Source organism: Genypterus blacodes, unplaced genomic scaffold (assembly GCF_046128005.1).
Source record: "Genypterus blacodes isolate CSIRO-AG114 ecotype Tasmania unplaced genomic scaffold, CSIRO-AGI_Gbla_v1 ptg000029l_1, whole genome shotgun sequence".
NCBI classification, from domain to species: Eukaryota; Metazoa; Chordata; class Actinopteri; order Ophidiiformes; family Ophidiidae; genus Genypterus; species Genypterus blacodes.
In genome coordinates, this window is record NW_027466842.1 from 3,123,216 (window position 1) to 3,144,756 (window position 21,541).

The window sequence follows — 21,541 nt, forward strand, 5'->3', positions numbered from 1 at the left end:
GTGATAAAAATGGAAGCCAAAGATGTGTTCCTGAACTACTGCTGCTGCTGCTGCTGCCTCTGCTGCTGCTTCTCCAGCCCCCCCAACAACACACACTTCCTCCAGCCGCCACAAGTCCTGGCACGGGACAGTCCTCCCACTGAGAACCCCTTGTGCCCTCCCCCTCCGTCCTCTCTCTCTCTCTCTCTCTCTCTCTCTCTCTCTCTCTCTCTCTCTCTCTCTCTCTCTCTCTCTCTCTCTCACGCTGGGGGGCCGTGGGAGGGAAAGGTCAATAAAAAAAGGGAATGATGACATTGTCAAGAAAAATGTTTTTTTAAAGGCACAGCTAGCAGGGCCGGACCTACCATTGTAGGGGCTCGAAGCAGAGTTTCAAACTATATAGGCTGATTTGATGGACATAGACTGAACCAGATTTCAGTCACAAGTCATATTTCCCTTCCATCTAAAGTTGATTAATTTCTGTGAATCAATTTGAACTTAATCATGTTTTCATCAGGGATGCGTTTGGAAGTTCCAAATTTGAACACAAATCTAAAACTCAAATCTAGTGAGACACAAGATCTGAAAGAAAGAGCTGGTTGTTGACTAATACCATAATGTTTTGTTTTGTATATGATGTATTTTCTTCATCGGAATTATACTTAAATACAGTACTTTGCTATCGTTTCTAGGCCGCTGTCTTAGTCTTTATGAACTTTAAACAAACATTGTGGTCAGGCCTCTCTTGTAAATCACATACTGTAACCCATGATAAAATAAAGGTAACATTTACTGTAAATATCACACAGGCTTCATTTTCACTGAAATAAATGTTATAGACTTCTGTTATAGCCTTCTGTGTTCACTACAGCCCATTAAAAGCATCATAACTCATACATTTTGGCACAGATGTGCAGGGACACATCCCAGCACTATTTTTGGTCGCTGCATACATCACCTTAAACTATGAGTAAATACGTAATACGAGCATGACAACATAATTTACCTTTCCCACAGGGATTGGCACTATTCCCAAACTCGGCCTCCTATTGTCTGGTGGCTCAATGGTGCATTGATAATTGTTGACCTCTGTGCAACTTGGCAGTAAAGAGCAGAGTTTGGTTTCATAATTATAGTTTGCTTAGACCAGATACATTGTTCAGGAATGACTTGATAAATAATTGACTTTGGACAAGACTGGTGGATCTATTTGAGGATTACACACCATTACTTCTGGAGACAAAGGGACCTTGTGTACTTGTAGGAAGCTTTACACTTATATTTAGCCATTAACAATTACTCCAGTTCATATGACACCGTGTGTGTCTGTGTGGAAACTACCTTCTAGTTACTATACATACTAATGTTCTCAGCTATTTTTTTCTCTCTGTTCATATGTAAAATGTGCAAGTGGGCAGCGTCTCATTTCAGATATGCCTAAACAGCTTTAGCATCAAATTCACATCAGCCCCATCTACAGGTAATAATTATAATGAATAAACTGGCACAAGTAAGCTGTTTAAATTAGAATGCCCAATGGAGACATGCAGCAGTTGAATAAATGAATCCACGAGTGAAATAATGTTCTTACTAAAACTTTATTTTTGTAATCAGTTGAGGATAACATTTTAGTAGAAAGGCACAATTGATTATCATTTTCTCAAGTCAGTATTATAAGCCAGTATCTTCAATTAAAAAAAAAAGTTCTCTTCGACAATTACAAAAAAAGAAAGAAAAACAACCAAACTGCAAAAAAAACAATAACAATGTTATTATGGTCTCTGATAGTATGATTAGGCTGAAGTTAACAACAAATTAAGCGTAACTGTCATAAAATGCCATACATTGAAACAAGCAATGACAATCATATTCAGCATTTATGCATTGGAACATTAAGAGCTTGAAATATACTGATCACAAAGCTTGATATTGAAAAAACCAAAGCACAATGAGTTTATGTCACAAATGGTAATGGTTACGTGATGTTAAAGATTCAAAATTGGTATATTGGTGACATCTCACAGCAGATAATCTATTTTAGAAAAGACATTATAAAAAGCACTTTGTTTGCCAAGGAACTAATAGCAATGACTATCCTAGTTTCACACTTTCTTTTTTCGTTCTCTTTCTCTTTTCTGAATTAGGAGCTGGAGTTGTAAGTGGCACTGCTGGAGGAGAAGCTGTAGGTGAAGGTAGAGGAGTAATCCACACTGCCTCTACGTGATCCACTTCTGGAGCCAGTGCGAGAACCAGCCCTGGATCCAGACCGAGAGCCTGGGTTAGAGACGTTGTACGGGCTGCTGATCCCCTTGGTGGACACAGATGAGGCCTGGAGCATCTTCATACCGTTACTTTCCTCCACCATGCAACTATCCATGGCGTCCTTGTAGGAGATCTTCAGTTTAGTCTTGGGACAGGTCAGGTTTTTCTGGTGATTGCGAGTATCCTGAAGCTTCTGGGCCCCTCGGCCATCTAGCCAACCCCTGCGGATCACTTCTTCAATGCTGAGGCGGCGGCCATCTTTGGGGTCTACCAGACCCCCTGTCAGGTACTGGAACTCCAAAAATCTCTGCCCAGCCTCATAAGGCAACCACTTTTCTTTGATCGCTTCTGCTGCTGACATCTTTCTCTTAGTCTTCACATCCTCAAAACCAATAAAGGCCTTCTGAGCAGGTTTCAGCTTAACGGCCATGTCATCATCTATGATGCTTTGATGGACAGCATCCTGCAACAACAGCTTCTCACCAGTGGCAGGGTTGATAATTCCCCCTGAGCACGCTTGGGCCTCCAGCAATCTCTGTGCTGTAATAGTGTCAACTATGCCTCTTCGTAGGCCTTCAGGAATTGTTACCTTCTCCAAGGTCTCTGTGTCAAATATGGCTCCCACGGGACTGTGGTCATCAAACAAGTCAGCAGGAGAGACAGTAATAGAGATGCTGCTTAAGCGTTTACGCACAGTAGGGGAAGAGGGTGTGGCCTGTGTGGGACTGCTACAGGTGACCATGTCATCAACATTACAGGCAGAAATGGTCATCTCAGTGCTGCTGGTTTTGCTGGTAATGAGATCAGCAAACTGCGTCAAGGTTAGTGTTCCAGCGCGATACTGATCCAGGGATTGTTGGTCAATGATGTCACGGTCCAGACAGTCCTGAATGTCGTACTGGGTTCCTGTTTTCCTATCCACCACCACCAAGCGTGATGTTCCATCTGACGACTTGATAGTTATTTCTTCCCACTCGCACTCCTGCTCCGACAAGTCCAGGAAAGTATCATAGTCAATGAGCTCCCGGTGATAAGCCTCCCTCACTGACATCTCCAGCCCTGTATCTGGGTCAACAATCACAACCCGCCTCTTGCGTAAGATATTTGTACGGCTCTCCTTTACTTTATCTTGCTTCTTCTTGTCTGTGAGTGGGAGGAGTACAAGGCCTGTTTTCGGATCTGTGATGCATCTCTCCTTCAGCTGAAGGTATGTGAGATTCTCCTTGGTGTTAGGGTCAAAGAAACCTTTGGTGTCATCTCCTTCGTAAGTTAAGATCTCATTCATCTCCTGATCAAAATATCCCCTTTGAAAGGCAACTTCTACATCAATCCGGTGACTCTCTTTGGGGTCAATAATCCCACCACTGGCAATTTGGGCCTCAAGCAGACGAATTCCATGTCCTTTCTCAATGAGATCCTTCTCAATAGCCTGGAAAAGAGAGATTTTATTTCCAGTGTTTGGATCTCGGTATCCAACAACTGCCTTCTCTGCAGACATGAGCTTATTCTTAAACTCCTTTCCTATCAGAGCTCTCTTTGTGGCCTCCTCCACGGTCAGGAACACATTGGTGACTGGATCAACAATAAAACCAGAGGCAGCTTGGGCCTCCAGTAGCTCCAGTGTGGTCCCTTTCATGAGCAGACCTTCCTTCATTGCTTGATAAAGGGGGAGTATTCTGTCTTTGGCCTCATCATAGATCCCTGCAATACAGGTGGAGCCATGTAGATAGGACTTGAGTTTGTCTTCAATGTCTGAGCTGGTAAGCACCCCCTGGTTGAACCTCTGTAAGTCAGTTTCATCTAGCAGTTTGGAATTTACTAGCTCTGTGACAGAAACTTCACCGCGGAGGCCTCTTACTGTAGAAGACTTTTCTAGACCAGTGAGCAGAAGCAAGCCAGAAACAGAGTCCACTGAGCACAACAGCCTCAGGTTACCATAGCTTATCTTGTCTCCCGTTGCTGGATCCAGGTAGCAGGCAGGTTTTTTGTTCAAAGCTCTGTAAAGCTCCTCATCAATCAGATTACGATCTAAGGCCAGATCTTTGGGAAGGAACACACTCAGAACAGGGTCCAAGATGCCTCCAACAGACTCTTGTGCCTGGAGCAAGCGGATGGCTGTCTCTTTTCCTATGCGGCCCTGTTTGCAAGCCTGACCCACAGACAAAACCTTGCCACTGTATGGATCTTTGAAGCCTGTGCTAGCTGCTTCAGCTGTCAACAATGTATCTCTGTCTTCTGTGTCTACAATCCCTCTTGAGCAAGCAGTGTCCACAGGCATCTTCTCATTGAAAGCGGGATCAATAATGTGACCTGTTGCAGCTTGAGCTTCCAGGAGCATGAGGGCACTCTCTGGGCTGAGGAGATTCTTGTTTTTGGCTTCAGTGAGTGGCATTTTGCCCTGAGATCCTCTTGTCATGCCTGCAATAATGCCAGTGCCCTTTAGACTGAGTTGGATGTCTACAGCAACCTCTTCAATCGTCTTCTGTCCCTTCAGGAGCTGTTCTAAAGTGACCTTACTGATTATACCACAGTCACACAGCTGGTGGGCAGTGACTTTGCGGCGCACGCCATCAAAGACCAGTTTAGAGGGATCCACTGTTGGGATCTTTTCATCTGTCTGGGTTTGCCTGTGAAGAGTGTTAGGCCTTTCCTGCAACTTCCTCAACTCTCTCTCCAGCGCTTCTCTTTTGATAGACAGGTCTGACACATCCTTCTCAGAGCTCAGCAGCCGACTCTTGTACCTCTCCTCTACCATCTTTAACTCCCTCTTTAGCCTCTCCACGTCACTCTTCAGGGTGCTGTTCTCTCGATCAGCCATGTCCTTATTGGATTCATTCTGCCTTATTTGGGTTTGTTTCAGCTCGTACTGGCTCTTCATCTGGGTGAATTCCTTGCGGATGGAATTGTTCTCATCCTGCAGCCGCTGTTTATTGCGAAGCTCAGCGTCCAGTGACAGCTTGATGCGGTTGAGCTCTTCTTCTAAGCGTTGTTGGCGACTCTTGTCCTGCTCCAGTAGTTTAATCTTAGCTAGTAAGCCGTCTTTCTCGACCAGCATCTCACTGTAATGGGTCTGGGACTCATGCACAATCATGGACGTCTGTGAAGAGATGAGAAAACACATTGTTTAATCATAACACAAAACTGACTATGTTTGATGCACAAAGAAGGCACATTAAAGGATAACATAGCATGGCTTTCTTTAGCTGCAGTGGTGAGGACCTATCAACATATTAGAGTATCAAAATGTGTACATAATATAATACATATAGTATAAATACTTTGTGCATCAAGTTCATTTAATCAGTTAGTATACAGTGATGAACAAAGATGAGAGAGAATAATGTGAGGTTAATACGATTGAGCTACATGCTGTTTAAAGTGCAAGGCTGAATGAAGTACAAATCAAAACAAATAGGTGAGATGAGTCATTAAGTGAAACATGCAAGACCTCAGTCATGCAAACCCCTGAAAGAAACGGCATCTTGAGCGTTACAACCACTGTAGAATGTGGCTGAGTATTAATTCAACCATTAACCATTCAGGCAAAAAAGCTGCAAAAATGTGGAATTAGTTGAATCATATTGAAAAAATCCCAGATCAAATATACCTCAATAGAATGCTTTTGGATTTTGTCTATTTCCATTGTAAGCTTTTCTCTTTCCTTGGTCAGGTCATTGATGAGAGCCTGGAGTTCCACTGTCCTCTTGTTGCTGTTCTGGAGTTGAATATGCAATGCTGAAATCTGAGACGCAGCCTCTCCATCCACGCTGTTCTTGCTAAGCTTCAGCTCGTCGCGCTCCAGCTTAATCGTCCTCAGCTCCTCATCCAACCTCAGCCTCTCCTTTGTCAGGTTCTGTGTCAGACTCTTGAGCTTATCGATTTCTGTGTTGTATTCGTTAAGCAGGCGACTCTTCTCCTCAATGGTCTTATACAGAGTCTCGTTTCGTTGGGTGACCTCATGAAGCCGGCCCTCCTCTTGCATTAACTTCTGCTTCAGTGTCTTCAACTCAGCTGTCACACGGCTCAGTTCCTCCTTGGTAATTTTATGGTCCCTCACACTCTTGTCTAGAGCCTCTTTGAGGCCTCTGAGGTCCTGCTCATACTTTCTCCCAGAGCTGGACGCCTCATGCTGAATAGATTTCAGGGAGGTAATGGTGGTGGTGTGCTCTCTGCAAGATTGGGTCAATCTCTCCACATCAGCTTCCATTCTCTTCCTGCGTGTGAACTCCTCTTGGTTTGCCCTTTTCTGTTTCTCCAACTCAGCCTCCACCCCGTCCAGAGAGCACTGCAGCTCCCGGATGCGGCTCTGTAGCCTTGCAGTGCCCTGCTCGGCCTTGGTCTTCTCGCTGGTCTGCTTCTCCAGCTCCACTCGAGTGATGCGAATCTCCTGCTCAGACACTTTGAGCTTGTTAATGGCCTCCAGATAGGAGGAGTTTTTGGCCTTTAGCTCTGCCTCAGCTTGTTTATGGTGGCTGATTTCCAACTCCAGAGTTCTTCTCTTCTTACCCTCTTCCTCCAGGTTAAATGTCAACATGCTGATTTGCCTGCTTTTCTCTTGATTGCTTTTTGTGGCGTCCTTGAGCCTGAGCTCATGGTCCTCTTTCTGCTGTTTGTAGGTTCTCAGCTGCACTTCAAGTTCACTGCGTACCCTAGTTTCCTGGACCAATGAGGCCCTCTGCTGGCTTGATTCTTCCTCTGCTCTGCTTCTCTGATCGTCTGTGTGAGCAATGGACAGTCTCACTCTCCTCAGCTCCTCCTCTAGGTCTCGCTTCTCTGCAGCGAGTCTCTCACATTGCAGTTTCAATTCCACTGTGTCTTCTTCTTTCTGTTTTGAGGCTTTCAGTACTGTGGTCTTGGTAACGTGGATCTCTTTCTCGAATGTCTGCTTAAGAAGATTAACCTCCTGGGAAGACTGTGTTCTTACCTTTGATGTCTCAGATTCCGCATTTCTCCGACGCGTTGCCTCCTCCTCTAGTTGTCTCTTCAGCCTCTCAATTTCATGTTCCTTGTCTTTCACAGCTTTCTCCAAGTCAATCTTTGTCCAGTTTAGCTCCTCCTGCTCTTTCTGTCTGCGACGTACAGCAGACTCATACTCTTCTTGCTGGCTGTTGTATCTTTCCTCTGCCAGCCTTCTCTTCCTTTTTTCCTCATCCAGCTGATATGTAATACGGGCCAATTTGTCGTCAAGATCTTTAAGCTGACCACTTGTGCTGTCCAGGCTGTCCCTGGCAGCGCTAGCTTGCATTGCAGTGGTTCTCTTCACTTCCTCCATAGAAATGAGCTGGTCTTGTGACTGAGTCAGTTCGAGCTTGTAACGGGACAGAGCATCCTCCATAGATTTGTTTTTCTGGTTACGATCCAGGAGGTCATCCTTCAGACGCCTCAGTTCCTCCTCCAGCATCTCAATCTTGGTGTTCCTTATCTGAGATTGGAATAACACAAATCGGTAGGTCATATTTCGCATTCATCAATTACTGTTACAATTTGATTAATTTTACCAAGTGAATGCAATGAACATGCAGAAACATCCATGTCATGTTACATCCAATACTTACCTTTAGCTCTTCCATGTTCTTCAGCAACTCTCCAAGGAACTTGTAGTAGTCACTCGAGCGGGTAAGTAGCTCTATGTAGTGGGACTGGAGATCATTCGCCTAATATAATAAAGGTTCAGTTGTTAATTCCACAAGTAATCACTGATAAATTCAAGGTAATACAGGCAATTAAACGATTAACCTAAGTACCAGTATTGCATGAGATTACAGAGCAAACTGACTTCACACACTGAGGATTTGGACATCATACATCACAAGCGCCTGCAAATTGGCTTCATGTGACCTAATGTAGAGCTGTGCGTACCTCTTGTCTGATCACATTGGAAGGGGACTGCAGCATGGTTTTCTTGATGGGGATATTAAGCAGAGTTTCTAGGCCAGCGCTATAGGAAGCCAGCTGCAACTCATAGTCCTGACAGAACACAAAAGGGATTTAATAATTCTTGTCCAGTACTTGCATGAGAGTGTGCGTGTGTGTGTGTGTGTGTGTGTGTGTGTCTGCTGTGTGTGATAAACAACAAACCTTAATTGAGTCAGCGCAGGTGTCTGCATCCTTTTGCACGTCCTCAACTTTTTCCTTCCTGCCTTTGATTTCAGTGTGAAGAGCCTGTAAGTGGAGAAAACGGAGAGAAATTAAATGTACAGAATCAAATCTGACATGAAATTATCCAGCCTCTGCATCTTTCCATCTACATTACATTTACATTCAGCATTACTAATGAGGAAAGGCATGCCTTTTGTTGGTTGAGGTGATCCATTAGGGTCTGGATATCACTGAGCTTGGCTGACTGTAGGCTGTCCTGGCGCTTCCTGGCATTGTCTATCCACTGTTCCAAGGAAGTGCTGGTGTGCTGATAATGTTTCAACTGTTTCTCCTGCTTCTCCAGGTCCCACACTCTGCGGGGGAAATCGTGGGTGGAAGAGGAAAGGGATGAAAGGATATTTTTGGCGACAGGGAATGCCGGGATTTACTGTAAATATGAGGAAGTTATGCGTTTCTGCACGTGTTCAGTGTGCACGTGACCCACCTGCTGTCAATCTGGGTTTGGATGCGACGCCAGCGGTCGGACATCTGGCCGACCTGGTCTGCATACTTGGACAAGTCCACGTCACACTTGTGGAAGGAGTCTGAGATTTGACCGTTCCAGTGCACCGCTTTAGCCAGATCAGACTCCATTGCAGTCAGCAGGTTTCTTTTTTGCTCCAGATCACTCTTCATTTGCTTTTATAGACAATAGAGAAATAGCTTGCAATCATTTCAATGAAAAACCAAGAGTATAGCTTATTAATAGCTGAGCTGGTGTAACTTCAATCATTATTGCAACAGTCACGCTCTCTCTTTCAGTAATTTCCCTCGGGATAAAAAAATGTCATGTTATCTAATCATCTTATCTTATTGTTATTTCATTACATACCTTTAGTGTGCTTCGATAGCTGTCCACCTCACGAAGGTCCAGGGAGCTGGTCTCTTTCTCAGTGAGTCGCGCCTCGTGGACTTTGATGACATCCTCAGCTTGGAGAAGGTTCTGGAGCAAGGCGTTTAGAGCCGACAGTCTGTTCAAGATACAAAACCATTTCAGTGCTCACATAGCAACCTCTGCCAGCAAGATACTTTCTTTCATTGTATTACAAAAAAATGTGTAAAACAGTCCATGGCCTCAGGTTTTAGTCAGGGTTAAAGCATTATGTATTAAACCAAAGTGCTGCTCACTGCATTAGTTAGACATTGTGGAGGGGAAAGAGCGATGTGATTAAACTTTTTTTTTAAAATACCTTTGATGGTATGCTGAGGAGAGACCCTGCAGACCTCCCAGTTTTTGGTTGATGATCTCCAGTTCAGAGCGGAGGAATTTGGCTTGCTCAGAATCTGCAGGTATTCCTTCTAACTGCTTTAGAATCCTCTCCCTCAGGCGCAGATACTCATCATGGATGGAGTCCAAATCTTGGTGCACAATCTGGACATGGAATCAAAGTTTTTGTGTATGGTATGAAAGTGTTTTGTATGTTTCCATTCCTATATTCTGATATGGGTTTATGCCCAATCCCTACAGATGGCACTAAATTTGAAAAACAGCCAACACACCTGGAGCTTCTTGATGTGCTGTGAGCACTCATGCGCGCTGTTTTCCCCCAGAGGGATGTGCAGGTGATAAGTAAGACCAGACTCAGCCAGCTCCAGCCTGCGTCGCAGCTCCTGCAGATTACTGAGCAAGGCAAGACTGAGGACTGAGGTAGTGGTCTTGGTGACAGACGTCTTGATGGGCTTGACCACCTGCGGCTTGATGGGCTCTTCCTTGGGGTGCTCTGGCTTCGGGGGCTCTGGCTTCGGGGGCTCTGACTTCGGGAGCTCTTGCTTTGGGGTTGCAGGCTTTACCCCCCCATCCACTGTTGTAATCAGAATATCAAACCACAGTGAGAAAAGGACGGATATCTTATTCAGTGGACTTTATCACAGACATCCTAGGCATAGGGCAAAGACTGATGTACTCACCATAAGTAGGCAGTTGGATTACCAGCGTATCATAGTGGGTCTGGGCTCCAGAAAACTGGCCCTGAATCCTTTTCTTCTCCTCATCGCCAAACATATCAGATCCTTGACTGGTGCGCAAGAACTCTTGGTAGTGAGTCTCCAGTCTTTTGAGGACACTGCGATACTCCTCAGGACGCATCTTGGACAGCTACAAGGCAACAGAGATGTCACAAGACTGACAAAGGTGATGATCACCAAAGCGAAAATCTTTTTTAACTTTGCATGTTATATGAAAACTCTATCTTACCATGGTGACAGTGAGAGTGTTGATGTAATTGATGTCTTTCAGACAGTATTGCCAGGAGATGAGACTCTTGATGTTGATGTAGAACTGGTTCCAGATGCCCAAGATGGCTTCATAATACTGCTCATTCCTGGAGAAAAACACAAACCGCAACTATATTAATTATACAGGAATCCAAATTAATTTCCAAGATTCCTTTCGGCATTTAGTGCAGCTTACTTGTTGGCAATGCCGATGCTGAGTGGGTTTGGTGGGGGGATCAGCAAACACACAGAGGGAATCAACATATCCAGGCCTCCGGGACCTGTCACAAGCCACTTGCTGCGCTGCGTGTTGTCCTTCAGGATGCCTTCATTGCCTTTCAAAATTCCCTTCTGAAGCACAAAACATGCAGGCCGAGTCAGGAACACTGACTTCTGTGTTTGTGTGTCTGTATATGTTTGAGCCTGTTTGCAGTGTGTGTGTGTGTGTGTGTGTGAGCTTATATCTAACCTGGTCTTGTTTAAAGTCACACAAGGCCTTGACAATGATTGGGCTGTTGCTCTTCTCTTCGGGGTTGCGAGGTTTCAGCCTGACAACCGTCTTGGACTTATTTACCAGACTTTGGACGTGTCTCTTATTCTCCATAATTCTCTCTTTCTCTCTCTGTGAATACAAAGATCACTAGGGCCTTTAGAAGACATTATCATATATCAGTTTACAATGAAGCCGGTTCATCCTCTACAATGTAATCAAAGGTGAAAATACAGGGACACAGACGCATTCCAATCTTTACTCCATTTCAAAATGTGTCACACACTAAGTCTCTTACACTGGACCAACCAGTTCACCAGACAGGCAAATTAGTCATTGTCACACTGTAACACACTTTTCATTTTCATAGCATACAATACCTCTTGGACATAGTTAAGTGTCGTTATACCTCCAGGTTCTGAAGGAGATCAATCAGGTTCTCCAGTGGTGTGTTCTTGTCGCAGCTGAACTTGCTACGGATGTTCTCGTGCTCCTTCTGCAGCTTCGAATTGACCTCACTGGCCTCCTTGAAAAACTGAAGAGGACAACAAAAACATATGATCATTCCTCACAGGAAGCCTCTACAATTCTGCGAGGGAAATATGATAGAAGAAGCAGCGTAGTGTCTTGAACTGAAACAACAAGTCCTATATTGTTTTGTGTAAGTGTGTTTGACAGAATCTATTGTACACTTGTGGGTGTGGCGTCAAGAATTGGTTAGTGGATGTTACTTCCTGTTGCCAAATTATTCCCGCCATTGGCAATTAAGTTCTTGTTTATCGCCTTCTCTCTAATTTTCCAACCATTTCCTGCACTGGGAAACCTTCAGAAGGTACACAGTCTAGGCAGAGTTTAAGTGAGCAGAGTCATGTCCACTTACTTGACTGTAGGCGGCATTTTCTTTTAAGTGAACATGAATGCACTTGGTGATCTGGAGCAACCAACTCCACTGCGTCTGCAAGGTGTCCATGTAGGCCTACGGGAGCACAAACAGCCATCAGTACAGTAAGTGTTAATGTGCAGCACAGCATTGACTTTGTTTACCAGAAAAAACAACACCTTACTTCAATCTTATCTGCGGCAGGATGGTTGTTGTTCACGAGTCCATCCGCTTTCACCTTCAGCTTGTTCAGCTCCTTCTCCTTCTCCTCCAGGTCACTCATCATCCTCTACAGGGAGAACATGAAGTGAGGCTACAGATTTGTAACTAGGACTTTCATGATACATATGAACATTTGGGGCCCGGTAGTCCTTACCGAGTAGCCCTCCTGCTTCTTCGGGATGTACTGGTCGATGTTCTTGTCTCCCCAGTCAAAGACGAGCTCCTCCTCCTCTTTCTCATTCACCCACATGATGGCGCGGGAGATCTCCTCGATGATGCTCTGAAGCTCGCGCAGCTGACTCACGCGACTGTACGACATTTTCTGAGTGGCAAAAAGGTTGAATGTTACCGCTTTTGAGAAACAAATCAAATAGTTGTTCAATCAAAGAGTGGAGTTTGGTTTCTACCTGCAGGCTGTCCCATTCTTGTTCCAGAGAATGGATGTTGAACTTGTCATTCTTCATATTCTGAGGCGGATGACAAAAATAAGCAAACCACAATTAGAAGACTTCGAAAAATGCATAAAAAGTTTGAGTGATTCTGCAATGTAACTCAAAGGTCAAACAGGGTGGAGGGTGGCTACTTACGAGCTCGTCTCTGGCGCGGTCCACTTCAGGGCTCCTTTGGATGGAGCTGTGGAACTTGTTGTGGCTCATGATCTGCTGTTCGATGGTTGCAGAGTCGTCCCCCCAGGGAGCCGTCTCAATCAGACGCTGCAAGACAGAGCCATGGCTTATCAACTTCATGAAATACAACTTTTATACTTTTGAAACAAAGGTAAAAGGCTAATATCAAAGTAATTTAAAGGGGAAATATGAGGATATGATCATATACATATGTGGTAATGTACTTCAACATTTGATATTCCTGACCTTGAATCCTGTCTTTACACTTATTGTCCTCTAGGTGTCGGCACATAATCATTTGTGGAGTGTATTGTCTGTGTCTGTCTCTTAAGCAGGAAACTATTCCAACTATTCCCCCTCTGAGCAGAGTTCATAGCCCTCAGCTTTGATAAGAGCCCAGGCAGCAAGCCAACCTCAGCCAGTCCCTGCTCTTTTTATTCTCCTTTCACACATTTCTTTGTTCCCTCACCACTCCCTTCCTCCGCAATTACTTGGAATCTACTGAAGCCATATAACAACATGGCTGATGAGATCGCCAGGCTGTGCGCCAAATGTCGACTGGCGAAAGGTGTGTCCATGTTTGAGACATAGGTACGACGGCCGAGACGTGATCAACCAGATACACAGACAACCATTTTGGATGTTATTACTAATACAGAAGTGTGATTGTTATACATTTAAAATCTTACTGGGGAGATCACATGGACAAAAGAAATGAAATGTGTCACAAAATGGCTGTAAGTGCACTGAGAGGAGGCACTGTGAATGAGCGAACACAGAGAGAAGCAGACGAGGCTCGGAGTGGTGAGAGAATGAAAGGGTGTGTGCGCTTGTTTGGGTGGGAGTGTGCAGTGGTTGGGGAGGTAGAGTGACTGGAAGGGCGTTTTCCCATGAACATGTCAGAGATCAGTCATGTCCCATCACAACGTAGTGTCGGATTTCACAATCCCTTACTCCTTGTCTAGTTCTCTTTCACTTCCTTGGCTCCTCCCTCTCTCTCCTTCTCTCTCTCTCTCAAATGGCAGTGCTCTCTCTTCTCCTTTGTTTCCATCTGTATCTCTATTGGCCTCTTTCACTCTACGGCTCAGGTTTTGGCTGCATGTCCAGATGGTTTCAGTTACAGCAGGTCAGAATAAGTGATAGGCTAAGTGCATTCCCTCCTCTCTCCCTCCTCCCTTTACGTAGAAAGGGGAACAAACACTCATGCAACCCAACAGGCATGCACACACACGCAGATACAACCAGTTTACCACCCCGAAACTGTTAAAAACCACAGAGATTTTCAAGTTCTTGCTTGTTGCCGTCATGTAGTGCATCAATCAATTTCACCTTTTGCTGAGAAATCCAGGCCATGGCATCATTAAAGTTCCTCCCACCATCAATGGAGCCAATGCTGCCTCTGTTCCATCTATGGGTCATCCCACCCATAGACTGCTGGATAGCACTTTGCATGTGCTGCAGCTGTTCCACACTGTACAGAGAAGGGAGAATTAATCTGTCGTCATTTACATATTAATCCACGATACGAAACACTCGCAGCTCGTAAATTTCACATTTCTCACCTATTGCACACCAGCGCACTTTGCAAAAATGCACACAATGCACTTTGTCTTACCTTCTCATGACTTCATCAGTAATGCGCAAACGCTGCAGTTCTAGGCCGCGTATCCTTAACTGCTCCAGGGTTTCAGAAGCCAAGCTCATCATCTTCTCCGCCTCAATGGCCGGGCCTCCCTGTAAAACAGCAGAGCGTAGACAATGAACACCTGGCACAATTTAGTCTTACTTAAGCTGTGGCTGCAGGGGCTTATTTGCTTTTCTACTGATGTGTTCATAATAATAATAATAAGGAAACAGAAAAACAATCAACGCTTGAATTTGCAGTGCAGGCAACATAAAAGGCCACCATGAAATGCCACCCTGAAATAATTTTGCAATGATAACTCCACTTTACAGCAACCATAATGAAATGTTATCCTTCTTATTATTCTAAATCATTTTAGTACTACTACAATTTGGGACAAACTTGTCGGATCAGTGATGTACAAGATATATATGACTTACATGTTGGAGAATGTGCTGTGCTCTCAGCAGGAAGTCATGGCACTGGGTTTTCAGCATCATAGCTCTGGATTGGATCGCCTGCACACTACACGTCGAAAAAATACAGTTGTATATTTTCAGTATTTACAGTAACTATTTAGGATTTGCAATAATTTCAACACTGTGCATCTTATATCTCACATCTGTATTCAGTAAAAAATGCCATAAAAAGTTAAAATTTCTCTTACATCTTGAGTTAATTATGAAGTTTCCATCAACAAACAGTGATAGATGAGAATATAGTTAATAGCTTACTAAAATGAATGCTCCACAATTGGACTTTACATAAATTCAAAGCAGTAGACAGATATGGAACAACATGAAACAGCAGCCCAAATGGAGGAAAGGCCATGTGTAAACAACCCTTTAATTACACTATAAATGTCATCATGGTAGCATCAACATTATTCTGCCACAAGTTCATTCCACAGGGAAATCTAGGTGGTGTTCCTCTCACGGAATGTGGGTCACCAGCAAAAGTTAAGCTTTTGGAAATGTACGGTTTTTGATAGGATAATTGAATATGCAATGGAATAATATATGTTCACGGATTCCCCGTTTACTTTAACCTGGGGTGATCAGAGTGTGGAATCATCCATCATCGCTTCAAAATAGAGACTGACGGCAGGATGAATGGTAGTGGGAGGACGTGTCTGGGGGTGGGACAGGGTGTGTGTACAATGTAGGGACAATTTCCTAAGTATGTCTTCTATTGTGATTAAAAACATTGAGCAACAATGTGTGATGCAGCCTTGAGCAACTGCAGGGATTAGACAGAACCACACACTAAATTTGACTAGGTCAAGCAAAGGCTGAGTAATGACGTCTTCTCTGAACCATTTCAAAATATTAATCCGTATATTGTGTCTACTGATCTTAAATGAACACACTTAATTCGTTATAACATATTATTTCATTTAATAAACGTAGTCCCTTAATCTTTTTCCGACTTTCTCAAATGGGTTCTTAAGGATTTTTGATGCTGCTCCTGCATTACGTCATTTACGGTTGAAATAGTAACACAACAGGTTCATTAAGAGTTAAAATGCAAACTCAAAACTCGACATATACTGTGAAATTAAGCATTATTGAACAAAAACGACAACATACGATGCATGTTTGCACTTTTCACTTAAGACAAGAAGGCAACAGACGAGATTGGACCTGGATTCGCACTCGGAGGACTAGAAAATGAAGCCCGTGAGTAGGAAACCAGTTCCAGCCTCGCAACAGGTGATATATACCGACTCTTACCTTGTCCCTTCACCGCCGCCTCCGCCGCCGCCTGAGAAGCCTCCGCCGCCGCCGCCGCCGCCGCCGCCGCTGGCTCCCACCATGCTCACGTGCATTTTCGGCTGACCTTGCATGGAGCTTTTGGAGTAAGAGTACCCGTAGGTGTATCCGTCCCCTGCCGCGTACTCTCCGGGGAAGCCGTTTCCACCGACGAAGACGTCGTTCCGAAAACTTGGACTCCCCAGATCCTGCCTCGAGTTACTTCTCTGTCCCATGGTGTGTAACTTCTGCGAGGACCCGTACATACTCATCTTTGCTCGGTTGTTTTTTGATAGTTATTGTAGAAAAAAAAAGTGGATAAAGAAGAGTGTTGGTGGTTGTTGTGGCCTGCAGTGCACAGGACGGAACGAGCGCTGCGCCCTCCCTGTTGACTGTTGCGCAGTTACTGGGCTGGCTCGCTGTGAATAGACGGAAGAGGGCCGATTTTGGGGCAGGATACAAACCACACCTTGCTGTGTTTACGAAACACTCCCGCACCTACAGGCCTGTTTAGGAAGATTACTGTACACTGCCTTCAATACAGCCAGGTTCCTCACTTTAAACTCATATGCATATCATCTGGAGACAATCAGTTCTGTGCATATTTTTTCTAGATTTAGATAAATAAATGACCTGTAAAGACTGATTAGCTCCACTGCTTTATCTTGATTGGGTCTTTATCCAATAACTACAAACTGCAATGCAATACAAATAAGGTGATTATCATATCGTGCAATAATTACTTTCTTTTACTTAGAAAAGCGTAATATTTGTTATTCGTTCAGATAAGTTTCATTTTGAGTTTGAAGTGAATCATCATTTATTCTCATCATTTATTAAGTCAAAAGTAAAAGTAAAACCTACAAAATTACAATACATGGATATATAAACTACTATTACTATATACTACTATATATATAACATTTGAAATAATCACAAAAACATTCTGATTTTATCACATACATCCAATGGGTCCCTGAATCTAACTTTGAAGGAATAATGACATCAATGTCTTAGATTTGAGTTCTTCATTATTCCCATTGACATCACCCCTTATTTTAGTTTTATATTGTCATACCGCCACCAAACATGAGTTCATTCAAGGCCTGACTGGTGACTTATGCCGTATGCACTTGCCAACATGGAAAATAGAGCAGTCAGCAGACATTTACACCCTGCTGGGCTAAGTGGAGATAGATAGTGGTGCAGCAAAGAATTTGTCAGGCTGGGTTCAAAATTCTTGAGGTCAAAATGAGTTTGAGGAGTCAGTGTTTATAGCAGTTTGAAGCTGGAGAGACATCAAGATATTTACTGAAGGATAGATGCTGCTGCTCAATTTAAGGGCCATTTTATTTCTTACTCTCTTGTCTTGTGCTTTCTTTCTGTCTAGTTGTCTACACACGGTGGGTGGGCGTGTCTAAGCTTTGAAAAGTAAAAGGGAGACAGAAAATGGAGGAGGGAGGGTCACACACACCTAGTGTCAGCTTTTTGAAAAATGCTGTAGGGGAAACAACTTAAGAAGAAGTGACATGTGTGTTTGTACGCACGCAAGCACGCACACAAGTTGGCAAAGTTAGAAAGAGCAAGAGCGGCAGAGCCAAAAAAATCTAATGAGAAAAGGTTAGAGACATGGAAACCATCAAACTGACCTAATGAATATAATACAATAAATAATTACATAGCAATGTGAATTATTTGGCTGTCTTTCAGGGTGGTTTAAGGATAACAGCCTGTGACCTTGTCTTGACTGGAGGAAGCAACAATACTGGACTTTCCTGACAGCCACATTGTATTGTGCCCTCTGGTGTTGTAGCCCTGATGTTGTCAAAGTATGCAACTACTTACTGTATATCAGATACCGTGAGAACAGAAAGAATGGGTAAAAAAAAGAGGGAGAGGCAGGGTCATGGATAAGCAGTGAGCTGCAGTCCAATGGCTGTAAGAAACCGACACGCTGAACTGGAAATACCATATCTTTCAAGCGTCACTGTCCCCTTTGTTTCTGACATTCTTACTTTGTGAAGAGGTGATTTCTACTCTATGTGCTGGATATTTTTTGAGTAGCTCATAGTAATGATTACATCAAAAACAACATAATGTTGTAAGAGACCATTCTTGCTGTACAACCACATTTTTTGACAGGCCTGTCACAGGTGAAGCACACCCACCCACACAAACACGCCCTGCATTTTTTCCCCTGTAGGCTCAGGTGTGTGATGTTTGCTGTTTTTTCCCCTTATGATGCTCACTGCAAACAAACCAAGCAGCAAGACTGAACATGTGGCATGTCCTTAATTCTTTCAAGTTTGAGAGCTCCAACAATGCCAGAAAATGAACTGAACTGATGAAAAGTGGATGTTTTAATAAGAGGGAAAGTCTTACTCCACTCCTTTGAGCAGCAGACAGAGCTTGGTATTATTATATGTAAAATACACAAACAGACAAGAGATCTGGATTACATATCTGAGGTTGCGTCTTAAGATTTGTTGACTTTCCTTTGGTATTAACAGGGAACATACTTTCACCACAAGATAATTATCTTGCCTGAAGATTTGAAGTGAAGTTTCACCGCAGCTATCATTAGGTGCGGCACACACTTCAGGGTTGGGTCATTTTGTCAAATCGCTCATCACATTCTGAAGTTTACATTCGCAATGCTTTTCTTTCATCGTGCACTAGGCGACCCATCCCCTGTCTTATCCTGTGCGACCTCACATATCCACATTCTATCTGTCTGTATTACCTATTTTGATGTAGCCTATGTGAGGTGTTTTAAGGAGATAAAATATAATCACTGTCACTCCAGTTGAGAGTAAATGATTAACTTGTAATGTTTGCCTCCAAGCTAAAATCCTGTGTGTTTAGTGTGTTTCCTGGTTCTCGTACAACAAGAGATTTACTACAACCGTCATTTGTGTGCCCACACAAAACTAAATCCGGAAAAATAAGACTAAGCCTTTGAAGGATTCACACCCAAATCTTCATCAATACAATAGCAATTCAAGTGAAATTCTGGATTAAGTAGTGTGGTAACGACACTGTGTCTGATGATTCACAGTGACTATGAGAGTGCTGACACCTGTAGCTATTCACATGATATCATTTCCAGACAGTGGGGGTGACATCATCCAGTGAGTAAACAGTAAAAAAGTCTGACAGCTAGCCAATTAAACCATACAGACAAATGACATTGTCTTGTCTATTGATGTCCTGTCCTGATTTCAGTTTCACCAGTAGGTTGTGCACATACAAATAATTAGGCAGTCTTTCATGACGTAATGCTGAAGGAGTCAAGTGAAACATAAAGAAAAAATGACTCATATAAAACCACATCAACTAAATGACAATTAATTTGGTTCTTAGGTGGTGCAACAAAGTGTCAGGCCAGCATAGAAGTGCAAAGTTCTTCTATGGCTTTGAGCCAGTGAAGCATAGTTTTCCTTGTAGTTTTGCTTATCTGCAACAACATTCAATGAAAGCTCTTTCTCTTTTCTTTGTGTGTAGTATGTGTATGCATTGTTGTGTGATGTGATGTTGTGCAGTCTGTACACAAAATGTACATTGTTAATGCATTTATTATTTTTCTTTCCTATCTAATCTGACATTAACCCCAAGTTATAAATCATGCAACTCTGCGAATCTCTTGGACTTTGAATCTAAGGTGTGGCTCATATATTCACAATGTTATCTTGTAAAGGGGTGTGTTTTACAACAATACTTTATCATCAAAAGACACTTTGTTATTTAAAATAAGGCAATTTTCCTCACTGTGTAAGATCTAAAATCAGTTTTTATATTTGCTACCTGGTGATATAACATTCTCAAATGTGACGGTTGAGATTATGTGTCAGAGACTATGACAGCAAATGTTAAAATGTGTCAGTGTCTCATAGTACAACACATTTGAATTGCTCACTGCTGAGTGAAAGCTGACGCCACACCCATTTCTTTCTCCTTTACACTTCATGTGTAACCTGCCAGTTTGTAACAGGGTCACACACAGACATTGACTCACGGTGTCATATGGGGGCGGATCGTTGGCACACCTGAAATAGTTGCTAGGGAATAAAACAAGCAGGTTTGAATAATAACAAACAAAGTGAAATAGTGTGGTCGACTGGTTTCTGTTGGCACACAGTCATGTGACATATTCTGCACACACTGCAGATAAACGCTTTGTCTGACAGAGCTCTAAAACTAATGCAGATAATACGCGTCTAGTCAACCATGTTTCCTATTGTTACTTGAATTACATCAAAATATAGCCGACAATTTATACATTCTGAATATCTTGCAATGTACAAAAGACATATATAAACTGTAGTAAAGCAGAAAATATAATTACAATTCATTTGTTTTTGTTTATATAATTAATTTTGGAAGAAAAATATGTGAAACATTTCAAACTTCCATTCTTTATTGCAATCAAGGTTTAAAAATTGTAATATACATAAAAACAAAATGTTTTATTAATATTATCATTGTCCACTGCAAATGCTTTAAAACGAGCGTTGTTGCGCCCATTATCCAGTAGAGGTCAGCAGTGTGCCATAAAAGAAAACAGGCTCAAGCTTGTTGTTGTTGGAGAGCACTCAAACATTTGTATGGTGCAGCTCTGTAACCCCTCTGCTATGCTTGCCATGTCCACTATGGTGTTAAATGACAAATGTAAATTATTGCAGTTCTTAAAATGTATAAAATGTCGGGTAAGCTGGGGTCACATTTCAAGGAGACTCAACAATATAAGCCATTATACCGAAAATGTCTGTACTAACACACAGTAGCCAGAAGAGTGAGGCATTGCTACACAGACAGATGGTACAAGTAGTCAGTGTGTTGTGTTAGTTAGTTTAAAGATACTTTTAAATATATCATGTATATTTATGAGCTGTGCATCAATCCTCAGCCATTTTGAATGATTTGCTCTCATTGTCTTTCATGCATTTATCCAGTTGCCATAGAGATCTATGATAATACTCACACCTAATACACGCACTCCCGATCTCACTGTACATCCTGTCAATCTGAGTTTAAACATTTTTAAAATAGAAAAAGAGCATGTCCCATCACTTTGATCCAGTTCAGTTTTGTAACCATATGCCATTTTGTGTCTAATACAAATAGTAAATTCCTATGAGTCAAAACAAGTAAAACTTTTAAGATAATAATTATTATTTCTGGAGTTATAGGAGGTTACACTATTGAACATGTAAAGACTGCATATAAAATGTCTAAATCTGGTTTCAAGTAGGTGTTCCTATGTAAGCAACAAACCATTATATCATAAATAGTTGGTTTGCTGGGTGTAAACAGAAGTGGAAGCATGATTTCGTTGTTTCACTTAATTTATGACTT

The 21,541-nt window shown here is 42.8% G+C and overlaps 1 protein-coding gene across 2 annotated transcripts; it reads right to left on the bottom strand.

Moving 5' to 3' along the window:
* Positions 1 to 1,558: 1,558 nt before the first annotated feature.
* Positions 1,559 to 16,610, bottom strand: dspa (desmoplakin a). Of its 2 annotated transcripts, none has more exons than XM_076144628.1 (24): positions 16,169 to 16,610; positions 14,876 to 14,960; positions 14,427 to 14,545; positions 14,141 to 14,282; positions 12,773 to 12,898; positions 12,593 to 12,652; positions 12,340 to 12,507; positions 12,148 to 12,252; positions 11,964 to 12,059; positions 11,493 to 11,618; positions 11,063 to 11,215; positions 10,790 to 10,944; positions 10,574 to 10,700; positions 10,288 to 10,474; positions 9,880 to 10,181; positions 9,570 to 9,751; positions 9,212 to 9,350; positions 8,825 to 9,018; positions 8,531 to 8,693; positions 8,320 to 8,403; positions 8,101 to 8,208; positions 7,797 to 7,895; positions 7,166 to 7,663; positions 1,559 to 5,338 (listed from the first exon to the last, which is right to left on the bottom strand). In XM_076144628.1, exons 1-24 carry the CDS (start codon positions 16,456 to 16,458, stop codon positions 2,120 to 2,122), a joined length of 6,927 nt encoding a protein of 2,308 aa, XP_076000743.1. In that variant the 5' UTR covers positions 16,459 to 16,610; the 3' UTR covers positions 1,559 to 2,119. The 2 variants fall into 2 exon arrangements, with proteins under 2 accessions (XP_076000743.1, XP_076000742.1); XM_076144627.1 differs by having other exon boundaries at positions 5,849 to 7,663.
* Between the last annotated feature and the right edge of the window lie 4,931 nt (positions 16,611 to 21,541).

Excerpts from the sequence above, each read along its gene's own strand:
- dspa (XM_076144627.1), bottom strand. The coding sequence starts at position 16,458 with ATGAGTATGTACGGGTCCTCGCAGAAGTTACACACCATGGGACAGAGA. Across the intron at positions 8,209-8,319 it reads CCTGCGCTGACTCAATTAAG|GACTATGAGTTGCAGCTGGC; the intron begins GTTTGTTGTTTA and ends GTGTTCTGTCAG. Across the intron at positions 5,339-5,848 it reads TCCAAAAGCATTCTATTGAG|ACGTCCATGATTGTGCATGA; the intron begins GTATATTTGATC and ends ATCTCTTCACAG.